The sequence below is a fragment of the Melanerpes formicivorus genome, unplaced genomic scaffold, assembly GCF_026170545.1.
Source record: "Melanerpes formicivorus ecotype bairdi unplaced genomic scaffold, bMelFor1.0.p_v2 SCAF_50, whole genome shotgun sequence".
Lineage (NCBI taxonomy): Eukaryota > Metazoa > Chordata > Aves > Piciformes > Picidae > Melanerpes > Melanerpes formicivorus.
The window spans coordinates 3,641,046-3,656,737 of record NW_027142402.1 but is presented as its reverse complement, the minus strand read 5'-3'; the positions used below and the strand labels follow the sequence as shown (position 1 = coordinate 3,656,737).

Sequence of the window (15,692 nt, the reverse complement as noted above, 5' to 3'; positions counted from 1 at the left end):
GTTTAGATCTCTTACACTGAGGTCTTTCTGAGCACAGTTCAGTTGGGTCTTGTGTGTCAGCACAAGGAATTTGAAGAGGTTTTCCCCAAAGCACAGTGTCACCGGTGTTGGGAGCAGAGAGGGGACAAAAATGATTGACTGTTGGACAAGATGACCTTTGAGGCTCCCTTCCAAACTGGTGCAATCTGTGACTCTGTGATTTGCAGAACCACTGAATTTGAGGGGAAAAAAGGCAGGTTAACAAGGAGGTCAAGAGGTCATCAACTTCATAACCCCCTCTGAAAGCAGGCACTGACTGATGGGTGCAGGCTGGTGCCCTCATCTCTGCAGGCTGCAGCATTGTGGTGGCTGCTGCGGGACTCACCTGCCATAGAAACCTCACCACCTGCTCCAGCTCCCTCTGCTGTATTCACGGTCAGGGGAAAGAAATGGGCCTGATGAAGGTTTTGACCCACTTTGGAGAAGCTGAGCCAGCTGTGGTCAGGGGAATCCTGCACATCTGGGGTGCATTTCTTGCTGCTTTGTGATTGATAGTAACAGGGAAAACAACAGCAGGAGAAAACTGCCTTCGGATGAAAAACCTCAAGTGATGAATCAATAAAACCATCTCTTTTCTCTCTCTTTGTTTTGTTTGTTTTGTTTTGTTCCTTCTGCTTGATCAGCAGCCCCAGGGCAGATGAGTCACCTGCCGTGCCTGTCCCCCAGCCTGGAGCCGGGGGAGCTGCCATCCCCCAGGATGGTGGGGAGGAAGCGCGGGCGGCCCCCGCTCCAGCCGCCGCCCATCAAAGTGGCTGTCCACAACCTCTACTCAGCTCCAGCAGGTGCTCTGCCAGTCGTGAAGATCCCAAAAAAGAGAGGGAGAAAACCCGGGCACAAGGTACATCTATGATTTCCACACTCCTTCTCCACCTCCTGCGGGGTCTAACACATTTTCTCCTAGGACTGCGGGTGAAACACAGGAAGGGAGGCAAAGCTGGGCAAGCGTGGGGCAGAGCAATGTAAGAGACCTCCAGGTCTGGTCTCCAGAGCAGGCAGAGGGGCAGAATTACCTCTCTCTGGGGCCCTCAACTCAAGAAAGATGTTGAGTTGCTCAAATGTGTCCAGAGAAGGGCAAGAAAGCTGGGGAGGGGACTGGAGCACAGCCCTGTGAGGAGAGGCTGAGGGAGCTGGGGTTGCTTAGCCTGGAGAGGAGGAGGCTCAGGGGAGACCTTATTGCTGTCTACAACTACCTGAAGGGAGGTTGTAGCCAGGTGGGGCTTGGTCTCTTCTCCCAGGCAACCAGCACCAGAACAGGAGGACACAGTCTCAAGCTGTGCAGGGGCATGATTAGGCATGGTCTGAGAAGGAAGTTCTTCACAGAGTGATTGGCCATTGGAATGTGCTGCCGAGGGAGGTGGTGCAGTTGACATCCCTGGAGGTGTTTAAGAAAAAGCCTGGATGAGGCACTTGGTGCCATGGTCTGATTGATTAGTTAGGGCTGGGTGATTGGTTGGACTTGCTGATCTTGGAGGTCTCTTCCAACCTGGCTGATTCTGTGATTCTTGATCTGCTGACCACACTTTTGTTTTTGAATCTGAGATGATTTTCTTTCTTGTTGAGTGATGAGAAGTAGCAAGACATCCTTTTATAACCAATGACTTGAGTTTCTGGAGCTGACACTCATCAGCTGTAGCATCCCTGGCATCTGGGCTGGCACTGCTGATTTGCTCTGTGGGATCCATACACAAAGTGACATTTGCTGTGAGGCACCTTTGCATGCTGAAGTGACTCCCTCTCCCACAAAACCTCTCCCCCAGAGAGAGTCAAAGGCTTCTTTCCTTTTTTTTGATGGGGAGCTCTGGCTTGATTTTAATTATCTGGCTAATTGTGTGGCTTTCAGACACGGTGGGAGGCAGTTTCAGAACCAACTCCTTGCCCAAGTGGCAGGCAACCAAATTCTTTATAGCAACCAGAGAGCTGAATTATTACAGAGCAGATGGAAAAATGCTTCTGAATTTTGTAGCAAACTAGGAATTTACAGCTCAGATTGAAATTTATGTTGACCAAGATGTGAATAGCAGACATTTTTTAATCACATGCTCTTCATAGCCAGGTGACCTCTTGCCTGTGCTCATTGATATGAAAGAGAATCTCTCTGTCTTTCTGAACTGGCATCTCATTTTGCTTCACCACCAAGCAAAGACCTCTTTTCCCCTCATGATTCTGTCTATTGTTTTTGCAGCATTGGTGATAAAATTTCATCAACTGTTTTTCCTAGACCTGCTTCCTACCTAATGCAGAGCTGTTTGCCATCAAATGCTGCATTTTCCCTCGACACAGTATTCTTCCTGACTGCCTCCATGTCTAGTAAAAAGCCTATTCTGGCAGCCAGGAGGGAGGCTAGGAGATGGATTGGTTTGATTTCTCTGGCTGTAAGTGCAGGGCAGCCCTGAAGAGCTGTCTAGAAAGTTACAGGGAAGGCTTTGTGAGCGTACTGGGGGGACTCTCTGTGTCAGAGGGCATTGGAGTGACATGCCCAGGGCAGTACTGCAGCAAAGAGCACCACATCCTTCCCAGAGGGCAATCAACTGATGGCCCCAGTCAGGCAGCCTGAGAGCAGTTTGTCTCCTGTGCTGCTGCACCAGGTTCTGCCTCTGGAGGTGGCACCAGCCCAGGGCAAGTGGTTGGCCAGGACCTTGTAAGTTCCTGCCAGACAGGGTGGGTAGGTGAGAGCTGCCCTGTGCAGGACAATATGTGTGGTGACAATTTCCATAACAGGGAACAGGTTCTCCTGTTGCCTTAGAAGGTGTTTAAAAGCCAGAGAGATGTGGTACTGAAGGACATAGTTGAGCACCAGACTCAGTAGAGTTCAACAGTGGTTGGACTTGATGATCTTAAAGGTCTTTTTCAACTGAAACAGTTCTATGATTCTAGGTCCCTCTTAATGATGACAAATAATCAGCCAGGATTTGGACACACTGGGACCAAGACTGCACAGACAACCTTACAGTGCCCAGATTGTTCACCCATCCTGTGCCCCAGCCCTGGATTTCAAGGTTGCAATCATTCTGTTAAGGTCACCTGCCTCACTGACTGCAAAACACTTAGGGGATGTAGGAGGCTGCCTGCAGACTCCCCTACATCATTTGCTGTGTGAAAGAAAAGTACTGCATGACACAAGGAGAAAAAGTGAGAAAGACCTTGGACCGTGTTTTGCCTTTGCCAGCACAGTGCTGAACCCCTCTCTGCCCTGGTGCCTGATCTGAGCCCTGGCTTGCCTCATTCTGAGCCTCCTATCCTGCAGCCAAGTGCACAGAGAGCACAAGGTGTAGCCAAGAGCCCCAAACTATGTACTTGGGAGCTCTATGCTTCCCTAGTGTGGGTTTGGTTTAATGGCAGCTTTCTGCCCACCCATCAGGAGCCCAGACTGCAAGATCACACTCACCCAAGCACGCATCTTGGTGCACAGCTGCAGGGGCTGGAGGTGTTTTACTCTCAAAAGCAAAAGCTCTCAGGGCCAAGAAGTTCCTCTGTGCTCCTGGCTGGAAGGGCACAGGCCCCTGTGGTTGGGCTGAACTTTCCTGTTATGTGTTTTGTTAGGACAAGGGACAACCAACACTAGGAGCCATAAAGATGACTTGGACCTGTGATCCAGTGGCTTAAGAAAAGGACAGGGAAAGTTTGCATCATGGTTCATCTTGCTTCTTTCCTGTGTATTTTATTATACAAGCTGGCAGAGAACTTGTTCAGAAGGAGAGAAAAAAAGCTGTCTGGGAAACGTTCTTCCCTGTCTTTCATGGTTTTTGGTGTGGGATCACAGAAATACCAGCTAGATGAATCCTGACTGCTCTGAAGGGCTGTGTGGATTGTACACAGAAGCTCTAGGACTCAACAGGGTCCTTCTTGTCCTTGGCATAGTCAGACAAGCCTGCAGCTGGCATCAATGGCACCAAAGCCCACACTCCCTGCATCTAATGCACTGTGACTTTGGTGAAGCAGCACACTTACTTCCTGCACTAAATCCCTGACCAGCTTTCTCTGATCTCTTTTCCACAGTAGAAAGTCCACAAGAGTGGGAGGGTTGGTTGTACATCTTGTTTGAATGCAGCCATTGCCCTTTTATGTCTCATGCTGTGCACATTAAAACTTCTGACATTTGATACTCAAGAGCTGAGCTGAGCTCCTTACCACAAGGACTCCCCAAAGTGCTCTGACAGATTTCGTCTGTCTCCTTTTCTCTTTCTTCTTCTCCACTTCTTTTCACTTCCATGTGTATGTGCTCTCTACTGCCAAGCTCTTCAATCAGTCAGCTGGTTGCTTGGGTAGGCTTTTGGATAGAGAAAAATCACTCCAAGGCAAGACATCTTTAAATTAAATACTTTGAGATTTACACTTAGAGATACCCAGGGGCTGCTCAAGGTCTCCGTGGCCAGGAGGTGTTTCAGCTGTGTTTGCTGGTGTGTTGCCTCTGTAATCAGGAGGGTTTTGATCTAATGAAGGCAACATTCTATGATTCTGTAATTCTAAATCTATCAGCCAGCCAGCTGTGTGCTGGATGCTGCTCCCCCCACCACTTCCCTTCATAATGGAGGGAAAGGCAAGAGTGATCCCTTCAGGTCCTTTGGAATGATGAGGACCTGATCACCACCTGACCAGTGAGACATTGCCAGGTGCCAGCAACACAAGGACAGGGTGGTACTGCACCCTAAATTCCTGTCATGTTTCACTTCTCCAGGCTGGGCTGCAGATCACAAGGACTGCTGAGTGCAACAGTGCAGCAGTTTGTATTTACTGCCTGATACTAACACTCTGCAGACCACGGGCTGAGCTTATTTACATGGGTGTCAGCCCAAAGTAGACTCTTGGTGCTGCTGGATTTATGCAAGATCTACACCCCTGTAACCAGGAGCAGAATCTGGCTCTAAATTATGATGTAGTTAAAGGCCTGGCGTTTCCTGAGTTGCAGAGAATTGTTTACACCCACATGAAATGGCTTGTAAAATGCCATTGCACTGATTTGGTGGAGTGTTAGACCCAATTTGCTCAGGTGTAAATAACTACCCAGTGGGTGGCATAATATTTGCATCCTGTAGCTTAAAGCATGGCTGTCTGCTGCAAATCAGTCAGGCTTCAGGCTCCAGTATCCCCCTGGGAGCAGAATGGATGCTCCTGGCCAGGAGAAAGTGATGCAATAGCAGATTGCTAATGAACAGGAGTTCATGGGGTGTGACATACATGGAATAAAATTGGAATATCTTGTGTATACTTTCATTACCCAACTGGTTATTTGTTTTTTTGCAGCTGAAGTCTCGTGTCCTGATGACTCCCTTAGCAATCTCTCCACCCAGAAGCACACCAGAGCCAGATGTTAGCTCAATCCCCCAGGATGCAGCTACGATCCCCACCTCCACCACCCCGCAGGCTCTCACAGGTACCCAGCCTCAAGTACTCCTTGGCCAAGGTGTGATGGGGAACCATGTGCCTTCCAGAGCAGGCAGAGCTCATGGAGGTGGGGGTGTTTGCAGATGGGACTGGCAACTAGTAGCAAAGGACAGCCACGTGCCAAATTCAGGAGAGATGGCAGATCTTGAAATGCAGAGACAAGCATCCTGTGAGCTGCACCATTTCATACCCAGTGCTCACCCCAGCAGTTGTCTTACAGTGACCAAGCTAAACCCCAGGGGGGACATGAAGCATCTGTTACAGCTGTGGGGAAAGGGGAGAATGAAGGCTGGCTGTAGGCAGGGTTATGAGCACATGGACCCCAGTGCCTTAGCACAGCAGCAGATTTGGCCCTTCCTGACTGCAGGCAGGGAAAACACAGCCTCCTTCTTCTTCATCCCCCCCTACTTTGCTTGCATTACCAGAAGTAACACAGGTTGATGCTTTGAAACCAATGTAAATGAGAAGAAAATCAACAAGACAGCTGATTTACCCTGAGATTTCAGCAGAGAAATGGATTAGATAATGTTAGAATCTAAACACAACACATAAATCCCATTATTTCTTAGCTGGGATGCACAGAGGAGAAGTTTTCCATCTGCTCTGGTAGCAGACTGATACTAAATGTAGTGACAATGACAGTAATAATATATTTTATTCCCATTTATGCCTTCACATGTGAAGACTGCAAAGTGCTTGGCAAACATCGGCTGAGTGGTGTCTCACAGCGCTGCCCTGGGAGGTGTGCCCTCTGCTGCTTTCAGAGGCAGACAGGCTGGCACAGCCCACAGCCTCACCCGGTCTTTGGGAGGGCTGCAGAGGCTCCCTGGGCCATTCTGGGTTCGGTGGCTGCAGTGCCCCTCACCTCTGTCTGCCTGTCTCTGTCCCAGCAGCATCTTTTCTCCCAGCACCTTCCCAGCGGTGCATGCAGGCTCCCACCCGAAGAAGGTTTGCAGGAGGTGGGTGGGGGCAGGCTGAAGCCAACCTAACTGCACGGAGAGGACCACAGGGGCTCCCACTCTCCACCCAGAAACCCAGTGCATCACCTACAAGCTGCAGAGTCCCTTCCCCTTCGCCCCCCCTAGGCTAGCCCCAGGCAAAACCAGTGGCTTCTCATGGCAGCAGCCACGTCCTGCGGATTCGGTGAGGTTTGGCGTGGTGGTGAGCCAGGAAGCATTGCAGCCTGCCAGCCCCCTGCAAGCCAGGCATGCTGCTGCCGCTGCCTTCCAGAGCCTTGTCCCCGTGTTTGTTTGCACCTGGGAGGTGTAAAGTGCTGTGTAATGATGAGTGTGATTGCTGTGATCCTCCTGCTCACCCAGGAGATGCTGCCTGAGCCCCTTCTGCTGCTCAGGGAGAGAGGGGAGAGCGGAGTGACAGTGGCACTAGATTTTCATTAGGGTGATGCACACTGTAAATTATTTCCAACTTTACACAGCTGTCATTATCTCCTCCACTTTGCTTGATTTTCCTGGTGGCTTTTTTTTTGTCTGTGTGTGTCACATATCTGATTTCTGTCAGAGGATAATGTTATATTGTCTGAAAGATGACAGCTCAAGCACACTCAGCCAGCTATTATAATATGTCTCACTTTAGCCTGACTTTAGGCTGTGTCTTAGTCGCCCTTAGTTACCACAGTGCTAACTCTGCTCCTTCTAAGATGCAATTAGCCTTAGCCAAGCTGAAAATCAGTTCACACTAGCAAGAGACCACTGATTTGTTTGTTTATTTAGGCTCTTGCTGGCAGGGCTGATGGCATGGAGAAAAACTGGCTTTGGAGGCAATGGTACCAGGGGCATGGTTTGGCACCAGACTTGGTAAAGAATGGTTGGACTTGAGGATCTTAAAGGTCTTTTCCAGCCAAAACAGTCCTGTGTTTAGGAAGAAGTTCTTCCCCATGAGAGTGGTGAGACACTGGCACAGGTTGCCCAGGGAGGTGGTGGAAGCCTCATCCCTGGAGGTTTTTGCAGCCAGGCTGGATGTGGCTCTGAGCAGCCTGATCTAGTGTGAGGTGTCCCTGCCCATGGCAGAGGGGTTGGAACTATGGTCCTTGAGGTCCCTTCCAACCCTAACAATTCTTTGATCCTGTGATTCCATATGCAAGAAGGCACTGGGCTCTCCACAGGCTCCTCCACAGGAGCATCCCTCCTGTGCAGCACAGTCCTGTGGTTGTGGTCCCACATGAGGATTTAGCACCCTGCCTACAGTTTCCCTGGAGGTGATGCAGTTTGCAGAGTGTTGAGCTGGACATGGATGGTTAGGAAGATCCATCCCAAAGGCCAGAGCCTCTGCCATCACACAGAGCAGCACACCCCTCCAGAAATTACAGCTGCATTAAAGCCAGAAGCATCAAGGAGCCAAAGACTCTCAAAGCTCAGAGCAGTACTCCTCAGAGGACCTCTCAATGAACCAATCTGAAAACACACAGAGAAAAACCCCAAACTGAAGCACAGCTCAGGCTGTGAGGCCAGCTCTGACAGCCACCATCCTGCACTCCCTGGGCATTTTTTTCTGGTCACCAGCTGCACAGACAAGGTAGGTTGCAAAAGAGCAGACCCCAGGCACATGCAGGAGCTTCTTTACTTGCTGTAGCTTATCCTCACCTGTGACATTCAGCAAGGTCTCACCTCAGCTGGCCTCCCTTGGACCATGGGTGATCAGGGCAAAGCAGCCAGGTTGTGCCATGGCAAATGGCAGCAGAATGGAAGAGTTTGTGAAATAAGGAGGAGGCTGAGGGGAGACCTCGCTCCCCACAGCTCCCTGAAAGGAGGTTGGAGTGTGGTGGGTTGGTCTCTTCTTCCAAGGAACTAGTGATAGGACAAGAGGAAATGGCCTCAAGCTGCACCAGGGGAGGTTTGGGTTGGAGATTAGGAAAACTGTCTTTGCAGAAAGAGTGCTCAGGAGTGGTCAGGCATTGGCACAGGCTGCCCAGGGAGGTGCTGGAGTCCCCATCCCTGGAGGTGTCAAAAGAAATGTGCAGACATGGCACCTGGGGACATGGCTTAGTGGGCATGGTGGTGTGGGGTTGATGGCTGCACTTGATGATCTTAGAGACCTTTCCCAACCTTACTGATTCTATGATTCCGCGCCGTCTAAAACTAACCTTTGCTAGGATGCTCTCAGGGACCCTTTGTAACAACCTGGCTGGCATTTTGTCCCTGCAGTCTGCATTTATGTCAACAAGGAGGCCAACCTGGGGCCATACCTCGACAGGAAAAAAGTGCAGCAGCTCCCAGAGCACTTTGGGCCAGAGAGACCATCGGCAGCCCTGCAGCAGGCTGTGCAAGCCTGCATCAACTGCGCGCTCCAGCAGAAGGAGGTCTTCGCGCTCATCAAGCAGGGCTATGGAGGGGAGATGCTCTCAGGTAAAGCAGTTTTTGCAAGGGGCTGGTGGTTGCTTGGGGAGTGCTTGAAAGCTTAACCTGTGTGGTGGGTTGAAATTATAACCCCCCATCCCCCCAAAAAATTAAATCTGCCAGAGCAGTTCAGTTGGGAAGCAACTGGGAAGCAACTGAGAAGCAACTGGGAAGCTAGAGGTACAGGCACAGTAAAGTCCAGGCACAGGGAATGCAGTGAGTATGTGCAGAATAGACAGTCTTGATGATGTGTAAACAACACAGGGCTTTGGGCTTTGTCTCTCCATTGTCTTTTAAAACCTTTGGGATTGCTGGAGTCAGCTTAAAGCTTGTCACTGGCAGGTCACTTTCTTTCCCCTTCCTTAGCCCAGGGTATCAGCATTGCCTCCTTGCAGGTCACACAACACGGTTTTCAGGTGGATTCATGTATCAGAAACCCTTGCACTGCTGCCATGCTGCTCCCAAGGAGAAGGTGATCTGGGTCCCTCAGCTTAAGGAGTTTTGTGCTTTGGGTGGGGAAATGATGTGAAAACAAACACTTGTGTGGAAATCTTGTCCACTCCTCTCATTCTTCCTCTGGTACTGCATTTCTCCTGCTTGCTCCCCAGTTTCAGCTTCTTTCGAGGGGAAGCAGCACCTCCTGAGCCTGCTGGCAGTGAACAGCATCGGCTACGTCCTGCGCTTCCTGAAGAAGCTGTGCCGCAGCCTCCTCTGTGACAACCTCTTCAGCAACCAACCCTTCCAGCAGCACAGCACTGGGCTGGAAAGCCCACAGCTGTATGAGGACAGGATGGAGGCAGGTAGGCTGCTTGACCAGCTTGGGATCAAGGTTGAATGGGCTAAAGAAATTACTGTGTTTTGTTTGTGGTCCTGTACTCCGTGTGCTAGAGAAGTGCAGGACTCTGAGGGACCCCTCCAGAGGGGTGCAGTGTGCTGATTTGAAGCACTTCTGCCAGTGGTTATAGAGGAGGCTTTCAGGTGAGAGCCACTGTGCCGAGGAGCCCCCAGTAGATATTTTATCTCTCTCTGTTTCTTTCATTTCTTTTCCTAAGGAAACAAGGCTCACCTGACCTCATTGCCCTCGTTTAACTCCAGCACTCTGCTGACCACTGATCTGGTGTAGTACCAGATTTGGTGAACCAAGCCTGTTCATGGGCCTGGGGGTGGCTGGTGGAGGGAGCTCAGCACCTTCAGCAGCTAACCCACTGCATTGCTGGGGGCCCTGGGGTGCAGGCTGGAGAGCAAGGGGCTGGTTTCTGTGCAGCGAGGTAGTGTCTGGGAAAATCCACCTGCCAGATTCCTGCTTGGCCCCAGAGTGCACACGAAGGACAGGTGGATGCATTACCTCTGTCATATAAAGCCCTTGACATGGGGAATTTTGGAGAGGGGAAAAGCTGTCCCTTCCCCAGGGCAGCTCATGCCCAGTTCAGGAGCTGCCTGTCTGTGGCTGTGCCGCAGAGGAACTCGAGTGGTGGCCTTGAACCTTTCCTGCTGCTCCCAGCCAGAGCCAGGGAGGTACAAAATATTCCTGTCCATCGTGGGTTCATCATCTCCAGTGGAATAACCCCAGTTAGAGGCAGTAGGGCTTGAGCCACTCATGTCTGTGTTTCATGCTGCATTGCCAGGATCTCCTCTCACCTCCTGGGGAGCCAGCAGTGCTCTGCAGCAAGGTCAGCACAGGGGGGACTCAGCTGCACAGAACAGAGATGAGGTTCCCCTGCAGTGGCAATGATAAGGAGGCCAGCAGGAAACCCTCCTGCAGGCAGGTCTGTGAGGGCACTTGTCAGGCTAGAGCTGGCATGGAAGGAGCAGGGCCATAATAAAGCACCACAGGAAGCCATGCAGAGCAGCCACATCTTTCATTGTTTCTGTTCTCCAGCTTGTAATCGAGATGTTCTTGCTTTTAAAAGCCTGTGCTTACCAGCCCCTGTGTACCAATGAATCTAACACAGGTATTGACTTTGGTGCAGTTACTCTTGATTTACGCTGGCAGAAGGGAGAGGAGAAGCCAGCATCGTGTCCAGTCATATTAATCCACTTACACCATCCAGGAGTCCCCTTTTGACCTTGCCCCAGAGCACAAACCCCACAGCCATCACTCACCCCTGCTCACAGCAAGCTGCCAGATGCTAATGGCTGTGCACAGGCCAGGGGGGATTTGTTGATGTTTGCTTGTATCACTTTCTGGACATGTAGAACACCATTGTAAGTACTCACTCACTGGGCTGTGCCCAGCACCAGCCTCTGCAATGGGTTTTGTTGGCTGTGTGCTACTCTCCCTGCCCCTGCACCCCCCAACCTGCTCTGCCTGCTCTGCCAATGCCTCTTGCACCAGCACCCAGCAGCCCTGCATGTGGGCTGAGGGTCCCTCTTCAGCCCTCTCCCAACACCAGTGGCTTCACTGCCTTGTCTTGGCACATCTGGAGACACCCATGGCTCTTTCTTAGCTGTGAGGGGAGTTTCTGGCTCAGGAAAATGGGAACAGGTATGAGATAGTTCCCAGAACTTCATGTGGGAAGTGCCCAGCTTCAGCTCTGCATTACAGCAAACACTGAGATGTTACCTGGCCTCAGAGCATATGGGTCCAAAGCACCTCTGCACTTGCACCCCAGAACTTTCCATGAGGCTGGTAGTGCAATTTGAGCTAAAATGATGGTGTCAGTCTTTTCTTGTGGGTGTCTGGTCTCTTCTCCCTAGTTAAAAGTGATAGGATGAGAGAAAGTAGCTTCAAGTTGCACCAGAGGAGCTTTAGGCTGGATGTTGAAAGAAACTTCTCAATTGAAAGGATTCTGAAAGGATTCTCAAACACTGGAACAGGCTCCCCAGGGAGGTGACTGAATCCCCATCCCTGGAGGTGTTTCAAAGGAGCAGAGATGTGGTGCTGAGGGAGATGGTTTAGCACCAGCCTTGGTGGTTAGGTGAGGGTTGGTCTCAGTGATCTCAAAGGTCTTTCTCCAGCTGAAACTCTTCCTGTCTCCAAGCACTTGCAGAGTTGGTTGGGGGAGCACTGCAGCAGTGACTGTAAGAGTGTGACTAGAAGGCAAAACACTGGGCTGGAGCTGGATTTTGTCAGAGACTTCCCTGATTGTGTGGGCAAGTCCCCCTTTGCCTGCTGTGCCTTTATCTGAGTGTCTGCCCAAGAAGGGCAATCATTTCTGTCACCATCTACAAAGCCCTCCTGAAAAAAACAAAGCTGGGAAAAGAAAAAAGAATAGCATGAGAGAAACCCACAGATTGTTACAATCAATATTTTCGGTGCCAGGCACCAAATAAACAGCAGCTCAGAAATTTCAAGCCCTTAGAGGGCAAGAATAATGTTGTTTCTTCCCTTTCTGGCACCATGGCTTGTTTAATCTTGTTGCATGCTATGAGGAGCAGTGCTCCTGGCTGCTCAGTGCACTCAGAATAAATGGCTTTTACAGCTATCAATAGCTTTGCCTCTCTTCAGCATTTAATTACCTGTAAAGGCCATTTATTGCCTCATATATTCCTCTGTCATGACCATTATCCTTTAAACAATAAATAAAATATTAAGGTCACTCTTAAAGAGGGAGCAGACAAGCTGCACAAGCCACCCAGCCACGGCAAAGTCTAACATAAAAACTTTGCTCTTTTGGGTAGCTGAATTGATGGCAGAGCCTGCAGTAGAGCAGAGACAGGGTAGGATGGATGCAGCTTTCCCCTTCCCTTTCCCCTTCCCTTTCCCCTTCCCTTTCCCCTTCCCTTTCCCCTTCCCTTTCCCCTTCCCTTTCCCCTTCCCTTTCCCCTTCCCTTTCCCCTTCCCTTTCCCCTTCCCTTTCCCCTTCCCTTTCCCCTTCCCTTTCCCCTTCCCTTTCCCTTTCCCCTTCCTCCTCCTCTTTTGTGTCATCTCCTATTCCTCACTCCTGCCATTTAGTGATGGGCTTTGCCCCCTGACCCTTCCTGTACCTCTTTAAGTGCTGCCATATATTTTCTATAATGGGTTGACCAGATGTGAACTCCATATTTTAAGCAGCATGATATCATACCTTCCTCAGACCTCTCCTCTGCCCCAGCCAGGGCCATTCCTCTCTCAAAAGAATGAGCCAGCCACAGGGTCCAAACTAGGCTGAGAGTCTCCTTGTATGGTTTTATCTTTGCCTGCTTTCTGCAGCTCCTGAGCTTGGCTCCAGCTCTCCACACAAGGATGGTATTTGCACTTACCTGGGAGATAATGAGGGGCAGTGGGAGGGGACAGTTTAAAGCAGCCATGGAAGTTAGAAAATCTGTTTCTCAGCCTTCATGGAAGGAAAACAAACCAAAACAAGTAGGGGAATATGAAAATGGAATGCAGGAATGGAGGAAATACTTCAGGTAAGCTCAAGCATCAGTTCAGTCTGGTATAAGCAGGAGAGGGAGAGAGCAGAAAGATCTAAACAGTGTTAAAGAGTGTGAAAGGCATGCCTTGGTTCTGCTTTACATCACTTCTTAAAAGATTAAACAAAGAACTTTGTGCCTGCCAAACAGCCTCACATATTTCTGTCATGTCAGATACAGACCATGGACCTTATCTTCCTTATAGCTTGAGCCTGTATGCATCTATCTAAAGATAAGAGCTTCCTATGATGGATGAAGACTTTCCAGCTCTGCCTGCTGTGATTTACTGTGGGATTACAGCACTAGCCCATTCCTTTTGGTTCCATCAGCCATCCAGACATGTAGCACATATGATGTCACTCCTTAGCAGGTGTTCCTGCTGCTGCACCCTGCATGGCTGAGCAAGGACTGGACCTCTTCCGTGGCTGCCACGGTGTGGCTGGGCAAGGAAAGCATTAAAGGGAGGGGCATCTGGTTTGTGGCAGTAGAGCTGAATTGCTTCCTGCTCACCGAGGCAGAGTGGCACAGAGCTGCATCCCTGAGGATCCACAGCATCCCTGAGGATCCACAGCATCCCTGAGGCTGCAGCAGAGAGGCAGGAAGTGAGCAGGCATCCGGCAGCAGCGGCTCAGGGCTGTCACGCTGTCTGGGGGATAACACTTGCGTGGGTGATAGGAACACACAACTGCATCCACAGGGGAGAGAAAGGGAGGGAACTAGTCAGTCAGAACAGCAACGTGTAAATAAACCTTATCCACTTCTGAATGTAGATATTATGAGCACTGAAACCTCAGCCACACCACGGAGACAAAACCTGCAGGGAATTCTCCAGGGTTTATTCTGAGGCTTCCCTGCACCACGTTTCATCTCGCTCTGTCCTAGCTGCTCAAGAAAAAAAAATGTTCTGTGGCAACTGAAATTCCCCCAAGGAGAAGCTGCCACTCACTCACCATCCAGGATCTAAATGCTTGCTTTAGTTGTTTATTTTCTTCTAGAGAATTTTCCAAACCCCAGTGGTGTCCTGATTGCAAGGGCTTCAGCACAGGCAATTTTACTTCATTATTTAAGCAGTTTCCCTGGGGTGTTTGCAGCCCAGACAACAGCCACATCGTGCTGAATGCAGGAGAACCAGGGAAAGGAGCTGGCTGGGAACAGATCAACGTGGGCTTAGTGTCCAAGCTGAGTAAAAAAGTAGAGTAAGTTCACAAGCCAGCTGCTGACAAATAGATTAGATTTAATAGCAAAAGGTGCTGGTGTGTATAAACAACCCATGGAGGATTTATAGGTTGGTTTATTTATTTATTTATTGCATGAACTTCTTAGGGATGATTGAAGTCTTGTGGTGCACTGGAAAGGTTTTAGTCTGATCTTACAGCGTAGGCAAATTGTTTGGGTACTGCCTACCCACAAGTGGAGGCAAAAAGATTTCACTGGCATAGGGATCCAGCCTCCAGGAAAAGCCTTCCTTTGGTCTCTTTTCTTGATTTCAGATCCCTTCTCCCTTCTCCCTTCTCCCTTCTCCCTTCTCCCTTCTCCCTTCTCCCTTCTCCCTTCTCCCTTCTCCCTTCTCCCTTCTCCCTTCTCCCTTCTCCCTTCTCCCTTCTCCCTTCTCCCTTCTCCCTTCTCCCTTCTCCCTTCTCCCTTCTCCCTTCTCCCTTCTCCCTTCTCCCTTCTCCCTTCTCCCTTCTCCCTTCTCCCTTCTCCCTTCTCCCTTCTCCTCCCCTCTCCCTCATCACACCAAACTTCACATCATCAAAATCAGGTTTCTCAGGGCAGTACAGTTTTGTGTCCCAGCACAGCACCTCTTCAATCTGTATGAATTAAACCTGCAACTACCCAATTCCTAAATGCACAGACACCTTCTTCCTAACCTAACTGTGGCCTGCCATTCATCATGGGCTTCTTTTGGGCAGAAGAAGGTGATTCTGATGAGTTGCTCTTGTAGTCTGCCGGCTGCTCATATCAACTCAGAGAGCAGGAGCTCTTTGGAACCTGGCTGCTTGAGGTGATCCCTGCTCCCCCCAGTCCAATGAAGACATGAGTGTGACTTTTCAAATTCCCAGAGCACCTTCCACTGGGGAATGTTTCAAGCTAATGAATGGAGGGTCCTGCTTGGTCCAATAGGCATTATTACTCCCATTTGGAACCCAAAGCAGAGACATGTGGAATAGATCTAGATGAAGAAAAGAGTCCTAGTCAGGGTCAGGGACAGAACTGACGGTGTCAAGCTCCTCACCAGAGTCTCATACACAACCCATGGGTGCCCTTCCATGAGGAGATTTCACCCACAGAAGCTTTGTTTCACCAGAGTACTGAGAGAGTCTGGCATCAGCCAGAAAACCCCTGGTGTCTGCTCACAAGTGCTGGAGTCAGTTAGATCACCAAAGCCCTGTGCCATTTATGAAGCAGGTCTCTCTTAATGTACTGTTTGTTGTTTTGATAGTCTGTGTCTTCCTCATGCTGTAATCATATTAAAAGAGCATTCTTTTCCTGGAATAAAGAGGTAATGATTCACAAGAGGCATCATTATTCCATGTGGTGCAGGCAGGATGCTGCAGAAGGAGAGATCTTCTTTATGTGTGA

At 50.0% G+C, this 15,692-nt stretch overlaps 1 protein-coding gene across 1 annotated transcript in view; it reads left to right on the top strand.

Moving 5' to 3' along the window:
• Positions 1–676: 676 nt before the first annotated feature.
• SCML4 (Scm polycomb group protein like 4) overlaps positions 677–15,692 on the top strand; it is a 32,545-nt gene continuing 17,529 nt past the window's right edge. The window contains exons 1-4 of the mRNA XM_068160395.1: positions 677–877; positions 5,281–5,410; positions 8,583–8,783; positions 9,383–9,574. Coding sequence (XP_068016496.1) covers positions 677–877; positions 5,281–5,410; positions 8,583–8,783; positions 9,383–9,574 — 724 coding nt within the window. The remainder of the gene's footprint in view (positions 878–5,280; positions 5,411–8,582; positions 8,784–9,382; positions 9,575–15,692) is intronic.